At 41.7% G+C, this 17,196-nt stretch overlaps 1 protein-coding gene across 11 annotated transcripts in view; it reads left to right on the top strand.

Moving 5' to 3' along the window:
* Positions 1–17,196, top strand: part of SCLT1 (sodium channel and clathrin linker 1) — a 120,447-nt gene that overhangs the window by 15,199 nt on the left and 88,052 nt on the right. For all 11 annotated transcript variants that reach the window (XR_006176801.2, XR_010601778.1, XR_010601777.1 and 8 more), the window contains exons 7-10: positions 5,245–5,380; positions 6,704–6,826; positions 7,745–7,810; positions 10,912–10,982. Coding sequence is in view for 7 of the 11 variants with exons in the window: in XM_005282740.5 (XP_005282797.2) it covers positions 5,245–5,380; positions 6,704–6,826; positions 7,745–7,810; positions 10,912–10,982 (396 nt within the window). In the remaining 4 variants the exon portion in view is untranslated. The remainder of the gene's footprint in view (positions 1–5,244; positions 5,381–6,703; positions 6,827–7,744; positions 7,811–10,911; positions 10,983–17,196) is intronic.

Here is a 17,196-nt window from a genome sequence, read left to right as displayed (position 1 = left end):
TAAATGTAGGATGTACTTTTCAAGAGTGATATGCTTCACATAAAGATACATGTTCAGTTCATTTCTTTTGGAGGACATAACATACATGGATGTATTCAGCTTTCTTATGTTAGTGTTGAAGTGTCTTCTGATAGCTGGTAATTGCTAATAAACTAATAAGACTGAAAATCAGAGATGATAGACCAGCAGAAACTGTTTGTGGTGATCTAAGAAAATCACTGTGGTGTATGCTCTCTCAATGATCATTGCGGTGCTGTAAAGTAATTCAGTTTAGTTCACATGATGTCTTATTGCATAAATATAAGCTATTTTCAGTGTGACAGGTGTGCAGGGAGAGAGAGAATCAAGCATATAGTTTATTACGTGACAGATTTTCTCCACTTCAGTTGTAGCATTTACATTTGTTTTCCCAGGTATGCAAATCGTTATTTTGTTGACTATCAGATATTAAAACATATACGGTCTTCAAAATATAGTATCACTCTAAATGGTGACATTCTTATCAGCTCTGAAGGAACTCTGAGATCTGAGAGAGCAAAGAGACAAGGAAATCCAAGAGGTGGCTCGGGGTCAGGGGGAGCAGGAGAGGGTCAGTGCAAATTGAAAAAAATGAATAATTAAGCTATTTACACAAGCCCCTGCTTGGCTTAGCATGTAGCAATCACTGACATTTCTGCTGATTTTGGTGTAAAAACTGAATTTACTATGTGAAGTAGTAATATGTTTTGCTGAGAAGTGGTTATATTTAATGTATATGCATACATAGAGTTGAAAGGCAAGTCAACTTGTAATATAGTTAAGTATTCTCAGATACTGCAACTGGGACTCCCTGCCAGTTTTTGTGGTTTGAAAAAAAAAAAAAAATGACTAAGTATGTTACTCTCTTGTGTTGCTGTGTGAGAGGCCCACATATAGAAGAGGAGTAGACTAAAGTATGCAGGGGAGACAGTTTAACTGTAAATTTTCAGGCTTTTTAATTTTGTGTATATGTAGATCTTTTTCTGTAACCTTTGTTATACTAATCTTGCGCATGGCATGTAACAGTAAATACAAGTGAAATATAAGTGGGATTTGAGTTGATTGTGTCCCTGTATGTCATAATTCTTCAAAAGAGAGGAGCAGGGTTACTTATGGTTATCAGAGTAACATTGGAAACCTACCCTTTGTAAGTGAGCAGTACAATAAAGATACTGTGTAACTGAAATCTATTCTTATAAAGTATTTATACTACTATTTCATGAAGTTTTTTTCCTCCCTGTATAGGCAGACAACTGCCATTAATGACAATAGGAATTATGCTAATTAATTAATCATTTAGCACTTCTCATCAAAATGCTTTTCAGACAGAAAAGAATAGTCTAAAACTTTTGGTTAATTTTAAAGCATTTGCAGAAATGCTCAGGTATTCTTTAACAGGGCTTGAAAAAAAAAAAAAAATTCAGAAGTGCTAAATGATTATTAACTGCCTCATTGGGGGTGGTCAGCACTAATTTATTTCCGCTGGGGAGCAGCATTAATTGGAGGCCCGAAGTACAACCAGCTATAATCTGGGGTCTTTAAACCAAACAGTGAGGAATTCCCAAACTAAGATTGAATGGGTCTGATTCAGGGCACCTGTGTATTTGAATAGGCTGTCTTTCAGCAAACAGATTTGGATAAACTTCAAGGCCTGTTAATTGATTTGACAGACACTTCTTAAGATACATTTTATACGTATGCAGTTGGATGTCTATCATTCCAGTGTCTCTGGGGTGAAGAGGGGATTACAAATATAAGGCCAAATCCTGCTGCTTTTAATAATCCTAACAGACATGAATAAGGTCTGTGGTATCTCTTTTTTACTATACAGTTGGTCAGGAGTTTATGTAGCACTTAGATATCTTTCATCAGTTGATTACCAACTCCAATAGACATGGTAGTGTGAAAAATAAGTATTGTAGTACAGGGAGGCCTAGAATGGGCTAGCTGCCCCAAGTACAAACCTGCCCAGACCCTGTGGGTATGTACATGGGACAGCTAGCCCATGCTTCTGCTGCCCATATTACCGTGGCTACATTACTACTTTTTTGCATGCTTGATTTACCTCCCTCTCCATAGATGCAAATGGGGGTGCACATTTGTATCCTTCTGCATCAGCTGCTGCACACTACATGGCATTCATTTTCTGGTGGGGGCAGATACTGTTAGTCATGGTCCTCCCCGAACTGTTCCATCAATGGAGGACAGCCTTATGTAACACACAGTGATCCACAGCAGTCTGGCAAATCACTGTATCCCCAAACACCCCAGCCATGGTACCTTTCCTATCCTTATCTACCTGGCCAATGCTACCCACTTTGGGGGCTTTGGGGGCAAAGGCCATCAGGAAAAGCAGGGTTTGTGGATGCCTTGTGCAACTTCAGTTCCCCTCAAAGCAGGCAGGTACAGCATCAGGCCAGATGTTTTCAAGCAGTTTGTACAAACAACTAGTTCTCACAATACTCCTTTGAGGCAGGCTTTATCATCACCATTTTATAGATGGAGCATCTGTGATGAAGATTACTTACCTAAGGCCTTACAACAAATTAGATGTGAGGTGAAACTAGAATAGAAGTGTGTGGTTCCCAAACAGTGCAAGCAATTTTGTACTGAGGGTGGACAGCCCCTGCTGCTGCTGGCTGTGCTACTGCATCTATGCTTATATTTTCATCGTGCTAGCTTGATGAGAGCTAGCTTGAGTATGGCTGTTCAAGATGGGAATATCAATGCTAGCTCCAAGTACAGGTGTAGCCTAAATGAGTCTCTCTCTGAGAGTTGGCTTTTCCTCAATAAGGTCTTAGAATCATAGAATATAAGGGCTGGAAGAGACCTCAGGAGGTCATCTAGTCCAATTCCCTGCTCAAAGCAGGGCCAACACCAACGAAGTGATCCCAGCCAGGGCTTTGTCAAGCTGGGCCTTAAAAACCTTCAAGGATGTAGAGTCCACCAGCTCCCTAGGTAACTCATTCCAGTGCTTCACCACCCTCCTAGTGAAATAGTGTTTCCTAATATCCAGCCTAGACCTCCTCTACTGCAACTTGAGACCATTGCTTCTTGTGCTGTCATCTGCCACCACTGAGAACAGCCTAGCTCCATCCTCTATGGAACCCCCCTTCAGGTAGTTGAAGGCTGCTATCAAATCCCCCCCTCACGTTTCTCTTCTGCACATTAAATAACCCCAGTTCCCGCAGCCTCTCCTCGTAAGTCATGTGCCCCAGCCCCCTAATCATTTTCATTGCCCTCCACTGGACTCTCTCCAATTTGTCCACATCCCTTCTGTAGTGGGGGGACCAAAACTGGATTCAGTACTCTAGGTGTGGCCTCACCAGTGCTGAATAGAGGGGAATAATCACTTCCCTCGATCTGCTGGCAATGCTCCTACTCATACAGTCCAATATGCCATTGGCCTTCTTGGCAAAGAGGGCACGCTGCTGACTCATATCCAGCTTCTCGTCCGCTGTAATCATTGTGTCCTTTTCTGCAGAACTGCTGCTTAGCCAGTTGGTCCCCAGCCTGTAGCAGTGCATGGGATTCTTCCTTCCTAAATGTAGGACTCTGCACTTGTCCTTGCTGAACCTCATCAGATTTCTTTTGGCCCAATCCAGTTTGTCTAGATCACTAGGTCACTTCTCTCAAACATACCCACACTTACACCAATACACAAACTAATCAATCAATTTCTCTTACAGGCAAGCAAGGAAGGAGGATTTATTTTATTTTTAAATGCTTGTGACAGGGTCATGTTAAATGCATAGTGTAGTGAGGGGACTACTACCTCAATTCTTGGCAGTTACAAGGGCTGCCACTCTGAGACAGAGTGGACAATTTACATGAGGGAGATTATCTAGTAGGAAAAGCCACCACAAGATAATGCTCCAAAACAATGCCTTAGCATTTGGAAAAAAGCTAGAGTCAAAAATGTTGTAATTTTAGAAGTTTGATCAATTTTATATGAAATTGATCAATGATTTTGGTCATTCTGTAACTTCCAAACTTTAGTTTAAAAATAAAGTTGCTAGTGGTCTCAACTGCAGTCACCCTGGTACCTTGCACGGTCACTCAGTAATCTTTGGAGATTAGAAATCCATGTTCATTTCAATGGCAAGCTCAAAGATCTACCTCTAGCCTCCACTCTTCTCCATTGGATAACAATTTATATTTAAGCATATAATATGATTTAAAAGCACATCTGTCTTGCTTTCACAGAGAGCAATTCTGATCTCTTGACTAAATATACAATTACTGCAAAAATTATGTTCACTGAAGGTATGAAAGCCTTTCAGTTTTTCCCCCCGATGTTTGTTTTAGGCATAAATAATCAAAGCATAAATTGTAAAACTCCTAGAAAAGCACCTGAAACCTTGAGTTTAATTTAGTTCTTGTTCTCCCCCCCGTCTTTGGCTGACTTAGAAGTAAGTGTCTCTATATGCATGCACTTCCATGGAGTAAGATGATGGATAAGAGGCAGAAAATATGTGCTAGTATTCATGAAGAAGGGAGTTAAAACTGAGACTCAGATTAGATCCATAATACCACTGTTTTTCTACAATGTTAGTCTCAATGACAGGCAAAAATTTATAAAAACTGCCGTATATGCACAACAAAAATGCTTGCAAAGCTGAACTTCTGGATGAACTAACCTTAGGACTTCTGTAGATGGGTCTTTAGTTTGCACCAGAGAGGTGTAAGATTTAGTCCACACTAGCATGTCATTCACCGACTGGCCTGTGTGGACTTGCTGTTGTGCACTAAGAATTCCCTAGGGCACATTAATGTAGGCCCATTTCAAACATTATGTCAATACGTATTAGGGAATTTTTAGTGCACACCATCAGGGTGCACATGGGCTAGTTAGTCACGACTAAAAATTTATATTCCATGGACTAATGCACCATGTAGACAAGTCTTTAGTATTTAAAGAGTTTCTTCTGGAGAGGAAAGCAAGGGTCTTGTAAGAATCTGTTACCTCTGAGAAGATTAAACAATTTTATGATTTCTAACGTAATTTATAGTGAAATTCATGTATTTTAAATTAGTCTTAATTTTATAATACTCATAATTAAACATTAATTCAAAATATCAATTACATTTAGAAGGTGCACTGTAAATATAACTTGTTTTAAAGATTTAGTTTTAATGAATTTTACATTCATTGTACTTATGCTACTCCAAATGTTAAAAAAAATATTGTTGAAAAAGCAATGGTTTACTATATTTGTGTCACAGACTGCATGAGGAATTGAAAGAAGCTGTTGAGAAGCAGCTGGAGGCCCTTCCTTCTGGCACTCTCTTGGGGAGTGATGTGTTTGCAGATGAAGAAATAGTAAGAAACCTTCAAGATCAGTTACAACTAGCCAATCAAGTGAGTGATTTTAAAACAGCTGCTACTTTATTTCTTTGGCTAATTCCTTTGCACATTGGGGAAATCATCATCAGTTGGTAAAAAATCACTCTTCAGAACTATCTTTTTTTTATTAGAAATATTAAAAGTACTCTTTACTGATTTTTTTTTATTATTATTTTTATTTTTTTTGGTAACCTACAAACACTGATACTTTTGATTACCAGTCTGAAAGAATTTGGAGTTTTGCACTCAGAGAGTTTGTGTTTTGTACTAATACTTAATTACTATATTGATTTCTCCCTCCCCCCCAATTCCCGACTAGAGAAAGGAAATAGCGATGAGGCAGGATGGTAAAGCCTTTTTACATCCATTGAGAATACATATTGAAATTTTCACCAATCATTTTTGGTGAACACTGGTCAAAAAGATAGTAAATGTGAAATGAGAAACAAGTTCGCATTGTTTGGAAGGTAGAAAATCAGAATCTAAAGCTAGAAAAGGCTAGATTCTCTAATCTAAGATCATTACTATAACAGGCTGATGACCTCTCTTATACACAAAGACCAAATTCTGCTGTTCCACAGGTGCAGCTACTATAATTTCACTGGGTGCTGATCCATGTAATTGAGAGCTTATTTTAGCTATTTGAATCAAATAGGCTGGTATGTTGAATCAGAGTCTCAGAACTCGCAGTAGAAGCCACGTGTCGCTTCTAATTTAAACTTCTGAAAAGAACTACTCTTTTTAAAAGAACAAAAAAAAAAAGCAGAACCTATTAATCTGTTCAGATCTTTAGCATGACAGGGTCATGTTAAGTCACACTTTCTTGAAACATTTTCACTTCTCTAAAGTTGGTATTTTGTGAATAAAGTCACAAAATGGGACTTCTGGTTTCAGTAGTAGAATAGTGAATTGTCACTGAATTCATCCATTTAAACAAACAAATCCCATCTTGAGTCTGCTTTTTGGAGACTGGGAAGGAAGAGAAAACTGCATCAGGAGTCCTTCGATGAGATCCATAAAAGTATCTAGAGAAATAAAATTCTGACTTCCCTATGAAAACTACATCCCTACCAATACCAGCCAGAGCATAGTATAGCTGTGGGAATGCTTTGAAAAGCAGTGTGTCTCCTAAGTTTATTCCGTAAAAGAGATATCTAGTAGTCACTGTATCTTGATGATGGTGAAAGAAGAGAAACAGGAAGTCACATTTACAAGAATTATATTAAGTTTCTTTAACATAAAGGAAAAGGTCCCCTGTTTTTAAAGTGTTGTACATTAAGCTAAACACATTCTGGTAAGAGAATCTTCTATATAATCTCTTGTTTTTAAACCTTCTAGGAAAAAGAGCAAGCACTAGAGCTCTGGCAGACAGTATCACAGGAACTAGATCAACTCCAGCAGCAGTACCAGGGGCACATGACTGAAGCACAGATTCATGTGGTAGAAAGGCAAAAGCAAAAAGTAATTTTGATTGTATTGTTTCTTTTGGCAAGTCATTATAATCTGGAGAAATTCCAGAGCTGTAAGTAAGGCAGATTTAAAATGTTGTATATCACTACTTAGCTATCTGACACCAAATGTATTATAACAATCATCTAAATATTATTTAATGGTCAGAGGCAATTGTAGATTTCAGGTGCCACTCTTTGTTCTAGTCCAGATCGTATAGGTAAGCTATATTTCATGTATCCATTGACAATCAGATGGGGCATGCATATTGCAGTAGGGTGTGTGTGTGTGTATATATAAAGAACTACCATGAGCTAGAGCAAGAATCAGTCATGTGGTTCTTCAACACCCTTCAAAAATAAGTTCATATTTTTTAAAAGGTTCAGTTCATACCTCTGGCTGCACTGTTTAATTAGTGGTCTGTGGGCTAAATCGCAGCAGGGTGCTATATGTAGCTACCTGCTAGAAAATCCAAACTCAGCAAAGTGAATATGGAGTAGAAGGCATTGTTCATTTTTTTTTTTTTTCCCCCACATAACCTGTGAAAAAGCTGCTCTGCAGGTCCGTTGTGACAAGAGTTGTCTAGAGGGTGTTCTGGAGTCAGGGGAGTAGTCCAAACCTTTATGCATGTTTGCATCCTGCTAGGCTTGGTACCCATTTAGGAGGGAGGCATTATGTGACTGCTTAGAAATTGACCTTAAGGTTTTAGACCCCTTTTTTCAGTAGTAAATCTGTGATGTACCCAAAGATTTACCAGGTCAAATCCCACTAATAATCTAATTAAAATCCAAAAAATTAAAGTAACGTTGACTGCATAAAACATAACATATCTAATTTGTTGAAATTGCTTTCAGTTGAACTTAAAATGCCTTTAGGATAATTACAAGCCCTTTATAATGATGATTACAAGCTCTGCATCTTCTATTTTAGGATCAGTTGGCTGGCTTTCAACAACTGACTGAGCAACTTCGATTAGCCAATGAGAAAACAGAGTTGGTAAGTGATTCCATCTGGACAATGCATTCATATTTTCAAACTATTAGTTAGTTAGTTTATATTCTGGGGGGGTATCAGGGTATTGTACTTACCACAGGTGGCACCTACTCCTGTCTGTTCTGGAGATTAGCTCTCTTGTGGGTCCGATGTCTCCTCTTGTGGTCTGCCTTCTCTCCATTGTCCTTTCTCTAACTCTGCGGCCCCTCTCTCCCTCTGACAACTGCAGTTTTCTCTTCATGACTCAGCTCTGCAGCCAGGTCACTGTGTGGTTTCCCCTTCTGGGGTATAGAGGCTCACTGGGCCTGCTGTCCAGGCAATGCCAATGCATCAGTGGCTGGTAGGGGAATCCAGGCTTGCCCACTACTCCAGGTTCCAGCCCAGAGACCCTACAACATGCTGCAAAGGTCTGTTTAGTCTCCAACCTGGCTGCTCCCTACCCAGCTCTCACAGGCTTTCTTCTCTACCCTTCTCTCGTCTGAGTATGCCCTTCCATAAGGGGTCTACTCTTTCCCTTGGGTCTCTCCTTTCCTCTCTAATGCACAGAGAATAGCTATAGACTTCTTTACTGCAGCCATTTTTGATACCAGCTTCTGGGCTTTATACTAGCCCAGCCCACACCTCCTCACCTGAGCTTCATCTTCTAATGAGGGGTTGCTTCACCAGCCTAATGCCCTCATGTGCGGCCTATCACTCTAATTGGCCCTTTCTCAGCTTCATTAACCCTTTCAGGATTAGTGTGGCATGTACGTCCCATCACAGGGGATCGCCAATAAAGGAAAACATAGAGACACCAGACATTACATGTCTAGTAACATGACACATAACATGCTGTCCTTGGATAATGTCATATAATTTACAAGCAATTGGACCTTATCATAAATTGTCTTAATTGGTGTTTTTTACTCTTGAAGAATACCTTACTGTATAAACTAGGTTGTGTTAGTCCCTTCCCCAGTAACTAATCTAGTGAGTAGCCCATCCCAGAAAGCCTTACACATGAAATTGTCTTCTTCCTTCCTTCCTTCCCTCCTGTATCTACCTTATGAAAAGAGCATAGGACTTGTCCTATGTATAATGTGGAGCCTATGTTATCCATGTTCTCCTTCTCTTTTCTAAACTTCAGAGTTTGTTTAATACAGATGGAAATATTCAAAAAACAGATTTAATCCTATTTCTAAAGTTAGCTAAACTTTAGTTTGATTACTTCAAAATTGTTGGCCTTTGTGACTTGACCAAGACCACAAATGGAGTCTGTCAGAGCTGGGAGTTGTCCTTTATTCTCAGTCCCGTCGGCAGTACTGACTTCGTACTGCTGACCACTCTTGGCTGCTCAGCAGAGGAGTTTTTTCAGCCATAGACAGCAAGCTGGTAGGAAGCTTGTGCTGGTCTTGTGCAATCAGCTGTAGCCTGTTCAGCACTGCCTTGTGAGAGGGTAAACTGATCTTGGAGTCCACCAAAAAATCCAGTGATCTGTGGCTCTTTTGGATGCCAAGAACCATCCTTTGGTGGTTGTGGGGTAAACAATAATTTGTGATCTTTAGGAGAAATTGATGACAAGCTTTCACCCTAGTGTATAGTTTGCATTATGTTAAATTTGAGTCTTGAAAATGTGAACATCTTCTCAAGGAAAAGGCAAGAAAGTTTTCATTTGAAACAAAATAACTAAGATTGTCCAGCACATTTTAGGTCTCCCATACCTCTCAGTGGTTTGAGCATTGGCCTGCTAAACCCAGGGTTGTGAGTTCAGTCATTGAGGGGGCCACTTAGGGATCTGGGGCAAAATCAGTACTTGGTCCTGCTAATGAAGGCAGGGGGCTGGACTAAATGACCTTTCAGGGTCCCTTCCAGTTCTGTGAGATAGGTATGTCTCCATACTAAATCTATACATAATATAATTGTGAAATGTAAGGAACCATATGACCCTGGCTTTCATTTAAGACCTTACATGATATTCTTTGGTGAACCAAGAATGTACATACCAGGATTAGAATATTCTCATAATCCCATTGGTATTGAGAGGTTCATGGGTCACAGTTAAGGCTATGTTTTAGTCATAAGTATTTTTAGTAAAAGTCATGGACAGATCACGGGCAGTAAATAAAAATTCACGGCCCATGACGTGTCCATGACTTGTACTATATACCACTGACTAAATCTTGGGTGCTGAGGGGGAGAGGGCAGCCTGGGGGCGCTATGGGTGCTCTGGGGGGGCTCACAGCTCAGGGGCGCCACGGGTGCTCTGGAGGGGTGGGGGTTGTGGTGTGTGGCCCGGGACCCCCACCAGTGCTGGAGTGGGCAGTAACACGTGGCCCAGGACCCCCCTGCTGCTGTGGTGGCCTGAAACTACCTCTGCAGCCGTCAGTGCGGCTGGCCCATGGGCTATTGAAACTCTTCAGGCAGCCCCGGAGCCAGCCACACCAGCTGCTGCAGAAGTCATGGAGGTCCCAGAAAGTCACGGAATCTGTGACTTCCTTGACAGACTCGCAGCCTTAGTCATCGTCCCATTATAGACTGAGGGTGTTAGGTATACTAGTGTTTTACCTCCATCCACAGACCATAATTAAAAATGGGATTTGGCTTTTTCCACAAAATATGTTTGATGCTTCTTTTTAAACTACACTAGTTAAATATTATAAAATGTCTGTAAACAGAAATAATCTGAAGCTTAAGTAATGTTCATATAATGTTTTGTGCTGTTCCAAATTTTTTTATATAACTTCAAAATAGTTATCTAGTGAAAAATATCTTTGGTTTCTATAGCAAATAGATGGCTTTCTAATTTAATCAAGCCATAATTTAAGAGAAGAGCTTAAACTGAGAGTTTGAAATTCTTTAAAGATAGTATTTTCTGTACCTCTAGTCACAGTAGTTAGTCTACCTTAACAGGATGCCTGATGAAAGAGTAAGTGCATTAATGAATAAGCCCACATAAAATAAGCAATAAATTGATTAAAGGGAATAAATGAATAAATCTGCATGCCTGCTTTCATTAGTGAACATACTAAGTATCAGATAAAGGAGACACCATATAACAAGACTTTTCATTAAAATAGCCTTCAACAGAACAAGGAATATGTTACAATTCTTTCTTCCTTTTACAGACTAACCAACAATTTTTGAAAACAGTAACAGAACAGAATATGGAACTAGAACAGCTACGCAAACAACTGAGGTACAAATCAGAGACCCTTTTAAATATACCGTTCTATCTTATATTCCTTCTTGAGTCATTACTTTATCATTGGCCTTGTCTTCATTACAAAGCTGTTACTGATAATTGTCTTTAGCAATAGTTACAGTTCATCTTTGAATGTAGGTAAGAATAGATTCTGATGGAGCATGTTTTCTGCTGATTGTTGAATCCTGCACAGTGTATACAGAATACCATACTGTGTGTGTATGTATAATTTTATAACATAGAAGATACTACTTCATATATTCACATAATTTACATATTACTTATATCTAGAGTTAAGCAAATCGCTGCTGTTGTCACCCCCTGCATCCATTAATACTGTGTGTGTTAAGCTTTAACATAGAGATAATCTTGGGGCTAACTTCGTACATTTAGAGTCGCATCCTCTGAGGTGCTCAATGCTCCCATTCTCTTAAGATGCTGAGCACTCTTTACTCCCATTTAGCAGATTTGAGCCCTCAGGGCCAGCCAGATATTTTTATTAGCATAGCATATTTGCACAAAATCTAGTTGTATTGGCAATAAATCACATTGCAACTTTTGGGCATCGTGAAGTGGGAGTATTCAAAGTACTCTGAACAACTTTAAAGTTTTATTGTACAACTAGGATAATTCTTGTTTGCTTCATATATGTCATATACCATGGAGAGGTAAAGAGAATTATGTTTCTTAGGTAATATGGAATATAGAAAGGGGTGAATCTTAAATTGTTCAGTTTCTTTTAGGGTCTATCTCTTGTATGAATTCTGTGCTTTGTTCTCCCCACCTCTTCCTCCTATTTTTTTAAGGGTGTTTTTAGGGATTTCAGGGAAATGATTAAATTTCCATGGACCACCCCACAGATTTATTTAGGCTTGTTCTATCACTGGCACTGAACAGCCTGTTTGGGGTACCATCTGAAGACATATTTATGAGTTTATCTTTTCTGGTAAGTCATAGTACTAACATTTTCTTAAGTTACTGTTTTTTTCCTCCTAACTTAAAGCTTACATTGCACAATTCTGTTAACTCTCTAGCCCTCTCAGATTATATTAATCATAGAATATCAGGGTTGGAAGGGACCTCAGGAGGTCATCTAGTCCAACCTCCTGCTCAAAGCAGGACCAATCCCCAGACAGATTTTTGCCCCAGATCCCTAAATGGCCCCCTCAAGGATTGAACTCTCAACCCTGGGTTTAGCAGGCCAATGCGCAAACCTCTGAGCTATCCCTTCCCCCCTATACATTGATTGGTATGGTGTTGTACATACCATAAAATGAAGGCAGTCCCTGTTAACATATATATTTTGTATTGTGTTCATCAACAAAACTGTCTCTTTAAAGAGTTGTTCAGAAACTAACATTATTTCAAAGTTTGTACTACAACAGTCTAAAAGCATGAAAATAATCTAAAAGAAACATTTATAAAAATGAAAGGTAAACCATAAGGAAGAGATGAGCTAAACTGTCTGAAGTTGAACTGAGGTTAGGAAACTTGTAATCAAATTAATTTTGGGATATCCTGGAAAATGGATTAGCCTTGTAGACCCTGGTTTTTTTGTTTTTGTTTTTTTGTTGTTGTTTTTTTGGTAGCAAAACAACTATTTTCAGGATTTTTATATGGTACGGACCTCAGAGGTTCAAAGAAGCTTTTTGTTGTTGTTGCTGGGGTAGCAAATGCAAAAATAATACAGCAGCCAATTTACTCCACATCAACAGACTGCATTACATACCGTGACCTAAACTATTTGTCATCTATTTGTGGAGGTCAAAATCTTCTTTCCTATTACACTGTCATTACTTCCAGCAAAAATTGTTGTTAGTTGAAAATTCAATCATAATATTATTATTTATATTACTGTAGCAGCTAGGGGACCTAGTCATGCACAAGGACCTCATCGTGCTGTGTGCTATACACAAACAAAACAAAAAGATGGTCCCTTCCCCAAGGAGCTTACAATCTAAGTATAAGACAAGAGAAAATAGATGTCTACAGATGAACAGTAGAGTACAAGGAAACGTTGAGACAGTATTAGTCAGTATGACAAGCAGTGGTCTCAGCACATCAGCAGCCTAATATGGCTAATTTTTTTTGTAGGCATCACAGTAAAGGAGAGTTTTAAGGACAATAATGAGGTAGCTTGTGGATGTTTATGGGGAGCCCTCCCAAGCATGAGAAACATGGGAGGAAGTCTGAAGGTGTGTTGAAAAATATCCTGATTCGCCTCAAGGAAGTCTCTTGTAAATTACAGTGAAATTGACAAGAACCCTCCAGTCCCACTGCTCTTCCTCTCTGCCAACCCTGCCCCCCTATCCAGAAGCCAAAAAGGTGCTGTCTGTACCCCCGAGCTGCAGGTGATGGTGGACAAAAGTTTTATTGAATCTATCCTAAATTCAGTGGAATCTCTGTTCTACCAAATTAGAATTTTCTTCTTTGAGTGATGGTCCCTGTTGTATTCCACTGAAGGTTAGGTGCCATATGCCCAGAGCCAGAGCTTTTAGAAGTAGTAGTGCCTGTTGGTTCTCATATGCATCTTTGATCTGCCTCCTGATTTCGACCAAGGGGATAAAGAGTGGGATAGACCGACTGCACCCTCAGTTCCTTCTCACTGCTGTATGGTCCGAATCAGAGCTTCTGCTGTTCTCTTGTCTGTTGTGACACACTTTCAGGCTCTCCAAAAAGACTGTTTTATTCTTGTTTATAGTTAGCATTTTATTGTTTTTGTAGTAGTTTTCTTAGGATTTAAGGACTTTCTGGTGGTACTTTGGTGGTTTTCTGCCTACCCCCCTGCCTCCTGGCACCCCGGTACTGGATTATACCAAAAACACCGGGGTTCAAGATCTGTGCTTCCTACCCTCGCTTGTTTTCAATCAGCGATGAGCACCAGTGCTGCTTGGGGGAAACCCACGTCTTATCCAGGTACAGTATCTTCCTCTCCTTCCCTGTCCATGCCTGGAAAGGCCAGGCTGTCTGCCTCAAGAAGCACCTCATAGAGGTTCCCATGAGGCCATAGTCGGATCCAGGCTGGGGAACACCCCCATAAATTGGCCTTAGCAATCAAGGAGTGCGTCTCCTACCACAGAGCTCCAGTCCGGTTCCTCCGTACCAGCACTACTGATCCAGTGCCGGGGTCTAGCTGTGAGGTTCAGAAGCATGTGCACGAGCACGGCAGTAAGTCTTCCTCAAGATCCAAGAAAGACACTGCACCTTCCTTGAGTTTCAGCCACAGAGAAGTGGCGTGTTCCAAGGCCCACAAGCACGACAAGAAGTCACGTAAAATATTGGACCTGTCAGTCCCAGTCGCTGAGCCTCATGCCCCCTCTTCCTCACTACTGCTGAAACCATGTGAATCATCTGTTCTGAGACAGCCTTCTGCCTCCATTCCAGCCTCCATTCCAGCTCCGGTTCTGTCTGTGGAACATGTGCTATGGACACCAGGGAGATTCAGATCAGCTCCTGGACCTTATTAACTGCCCTAGATGAGATGAGACCCCTGCATCCTCTGCTGCATTCGCCTCCAAAGAGACTCCACTCCCTTCAGGTCGTGTTCCTGAGCAGTCCTCTGTGACTCCCTCAGTGGCAGTGGCTCCGCCATTTGAACAGGGATCTGACTTCTCATCGTCGGAAGGTTCAGTTGGTGCACATGGTCAGCTGGTCCCTTAGCAATGGCAAGAGTATCCGAAGGCTCCATCAGCCCAGTGGCAATGTCCTCCCTTCCCTCAGCACAGGAGCCATTGGTACCCAGCTCCATGGGGACCACCACAGCAACCGCCAGATCCATCTGGTTGGCCATATTGGGGATCTTGGCCCCAGTATCCACCTTTGGAACCTTCACTATCTGCCTGAGAGGAGTTCCCCCTCCCTCCCCCCCCCACCCCCCCATCTCACCACTCCAGCCTTCGACAGGTAGGCCTTTGGAACTGGGGTTGAAGGATGCACCAATCAGCCCAACTCCGACGGTCCCACCAGATATGGAGCAGTTCCCCTCCTTGTCTCCAGAGGCAGCAGTGTCCTAGAATCCTTTCTGCCTCTCCTCCCGCCCCCCGAACTACTGCCAGTTCCAGGAACTGTTAAGGAGGGTGGTTGCCACTGAAGGAGATGCAGGACAGCCAGCATCAGCTACTGGACATTCTGCATTCATCGGTACCAGCCAGTCAATGATGCCATTCTTCCTCTGGCCTGCACCATCTGGCATACCCTGACAACTTGTGTGCCCACTCCAAAGAGGGCAGAAAAGTGGTACTATGTACGGGCGAAGGGTCTGAGTTTGTTTTCTCAATGCCCCCACCCAATTTCCTGATTATTTAGGCCATTACTAAGCAGGCCAGACAGCAGCACACATTCCACTCCAACTGACAAGAAGGGTAAGAAACTGGACCTTTTGGGTCGTAAGATCTTTTCATCAGCCAGCCTTCAGTTTTTCATCTCTAATTACCTGGCATTACTGGTATGTATGACTTTTTGAATTATGGCCAATCAGTGGAATTTGCGGACAAGCATCCCCAGCAGGACCATGACAATTTCCAGGCTATTTTAGAGGAAGGCAGACGGGTTGCCAGGATAACACTCTGGGCTGTGGTAGATTCCATGGACATATCTACATGCACTATGACTGCAAAGATTGTCATGAGGAGGGAATTCTGGTTCTCGAGGGAGATACAGAACACACTTGAGGACCTCCCTTTGATGAACCCCACCTCTTCAACCAGAAGACTGATGATTCTCTGCACTCACTCAGACTATAGAGCGACCCTACGGTCACTGGACATTTATACACCAACACCCAAGTGCAAATTCTGTTGGCCAGCTCCTGCTCAATGGTACCAAGCTCCTCAGTTTTTCTGCCAGCAGTCCTACGAGCCTCCCCACAAGTGTCAAAGGACAAAGTTTCCCTCTGTTTGCATCTCAAGTTTCTGCCAAAAAGCGGTTTCCCATTTTCACCTCAACCAACCCATGTGCTTACCTGCCTTCTTTCCAAAGCTGCATACCTCAGAGAAGGAACACACCTTCACTCCCTTGATGTCCAAAGGGTCCTGGTCTTTTATCTGCAGAGGATGAAGTTGTTCAGACTTAGACTATTCGTTGCTATAGCAGATAGCCTGACCCTTAATTCTAAGTGTGTTTTGGGGTGCATTATGCTCTGTTATCAGGACTGTCTCCTCTCCTTGGGTAGGAGCCCATTCCACAAGAGCACAAGCATCAACTATGGCCGCGCTTCACAATATGCCGCTCATGGACATATGTAGGGTGGCCACGTGGAGTTCAGTAAACCCCTTCTCTTCCCATTATGCTCTGGCACAAGATTCTGTGACGGATGCCTCATTCAGTGAGGCTATCCTATGTTCCATCATCTTCCTCACACCCTCTTCCTGACTAGGTACTGCTTGTCAATCACCCTCAGTGGAATACAATAGAGACCATCGTTCAACAAAGAAGAGGAGGTTACTTACCTGTAACTGGCGGCTCTTTGAAATGTCTGGTCCCTATCTGTATTCCAATCGTGCTCTCCTTCCCATCTGTTGAAGATCTGATTGATTTGTGGCGGAGAAGGAACTGAGGGCGTGGTTGGTCCACCTCGCCCTTTATCATCTTGGTTGAAACCATGAGGCGGAACAAGGGTGTATGGGTGGACTACTGGACACTGCTATTTTTAAAAGCTCCAGTTCCGGGCACATGGAGAATGCACATAACCCTCAGTGGAATACAGATAGGGACCACACATCTCAAAGACTCTCCAGTTACAAATAAGTAACCTCCTCTTCTGAAGGCCAGTTCTACTTATAGGTCTATGAACAATCACAGTTCGCACATGCTCAGTGATACTTATTAGCTTTTTAGCTGCTAAAATCTCCAAAAATTCCATCAGCACAGGACATGTTTGAGTCGTTCACAGTTCCTTGTGCTGACCAGACTACACATATGCCATGTCCCAGCTTAAAACCACAGGGAAGAAACCAGACTTTCCCTGTAATAGTTGCTTTCAGCTGCTCTGGGTTGGGGCTAGGCATTGGAGCCGAGAACAGGGAGCCTATCTCCCACCTGGCACCCAGGTAATGTGGAGTAGGAAGCCATCTGATTCAAATGCAGAGGGGACAAAATCCAGACCTGGGGAGAGGGAAAGGAGTAGGTTAGGATAAGGAGCCTAGAGAGACTGAGAGCCAAGGCGGTGAGGAGGCTGAGACTGGTTGGTCAAGGAAACTGGCATTGGGAG

Source organism: Chrysemys picta, chromosome 5 (genome assembly GCF_011386835.1).
Source record: "Chrysemys picta bellii isolate R12L10 chromosome 5, ASM1138683v2, whole genome shotgun sequence".
NCBI lineage: Eukaryota > Metazoa > Chordata > Testudines > Emydidae > Chrysemys > Chrysemys picta.
This window is presented reverse-complemented; position numbering and strand designations above follow the sequence as displayed.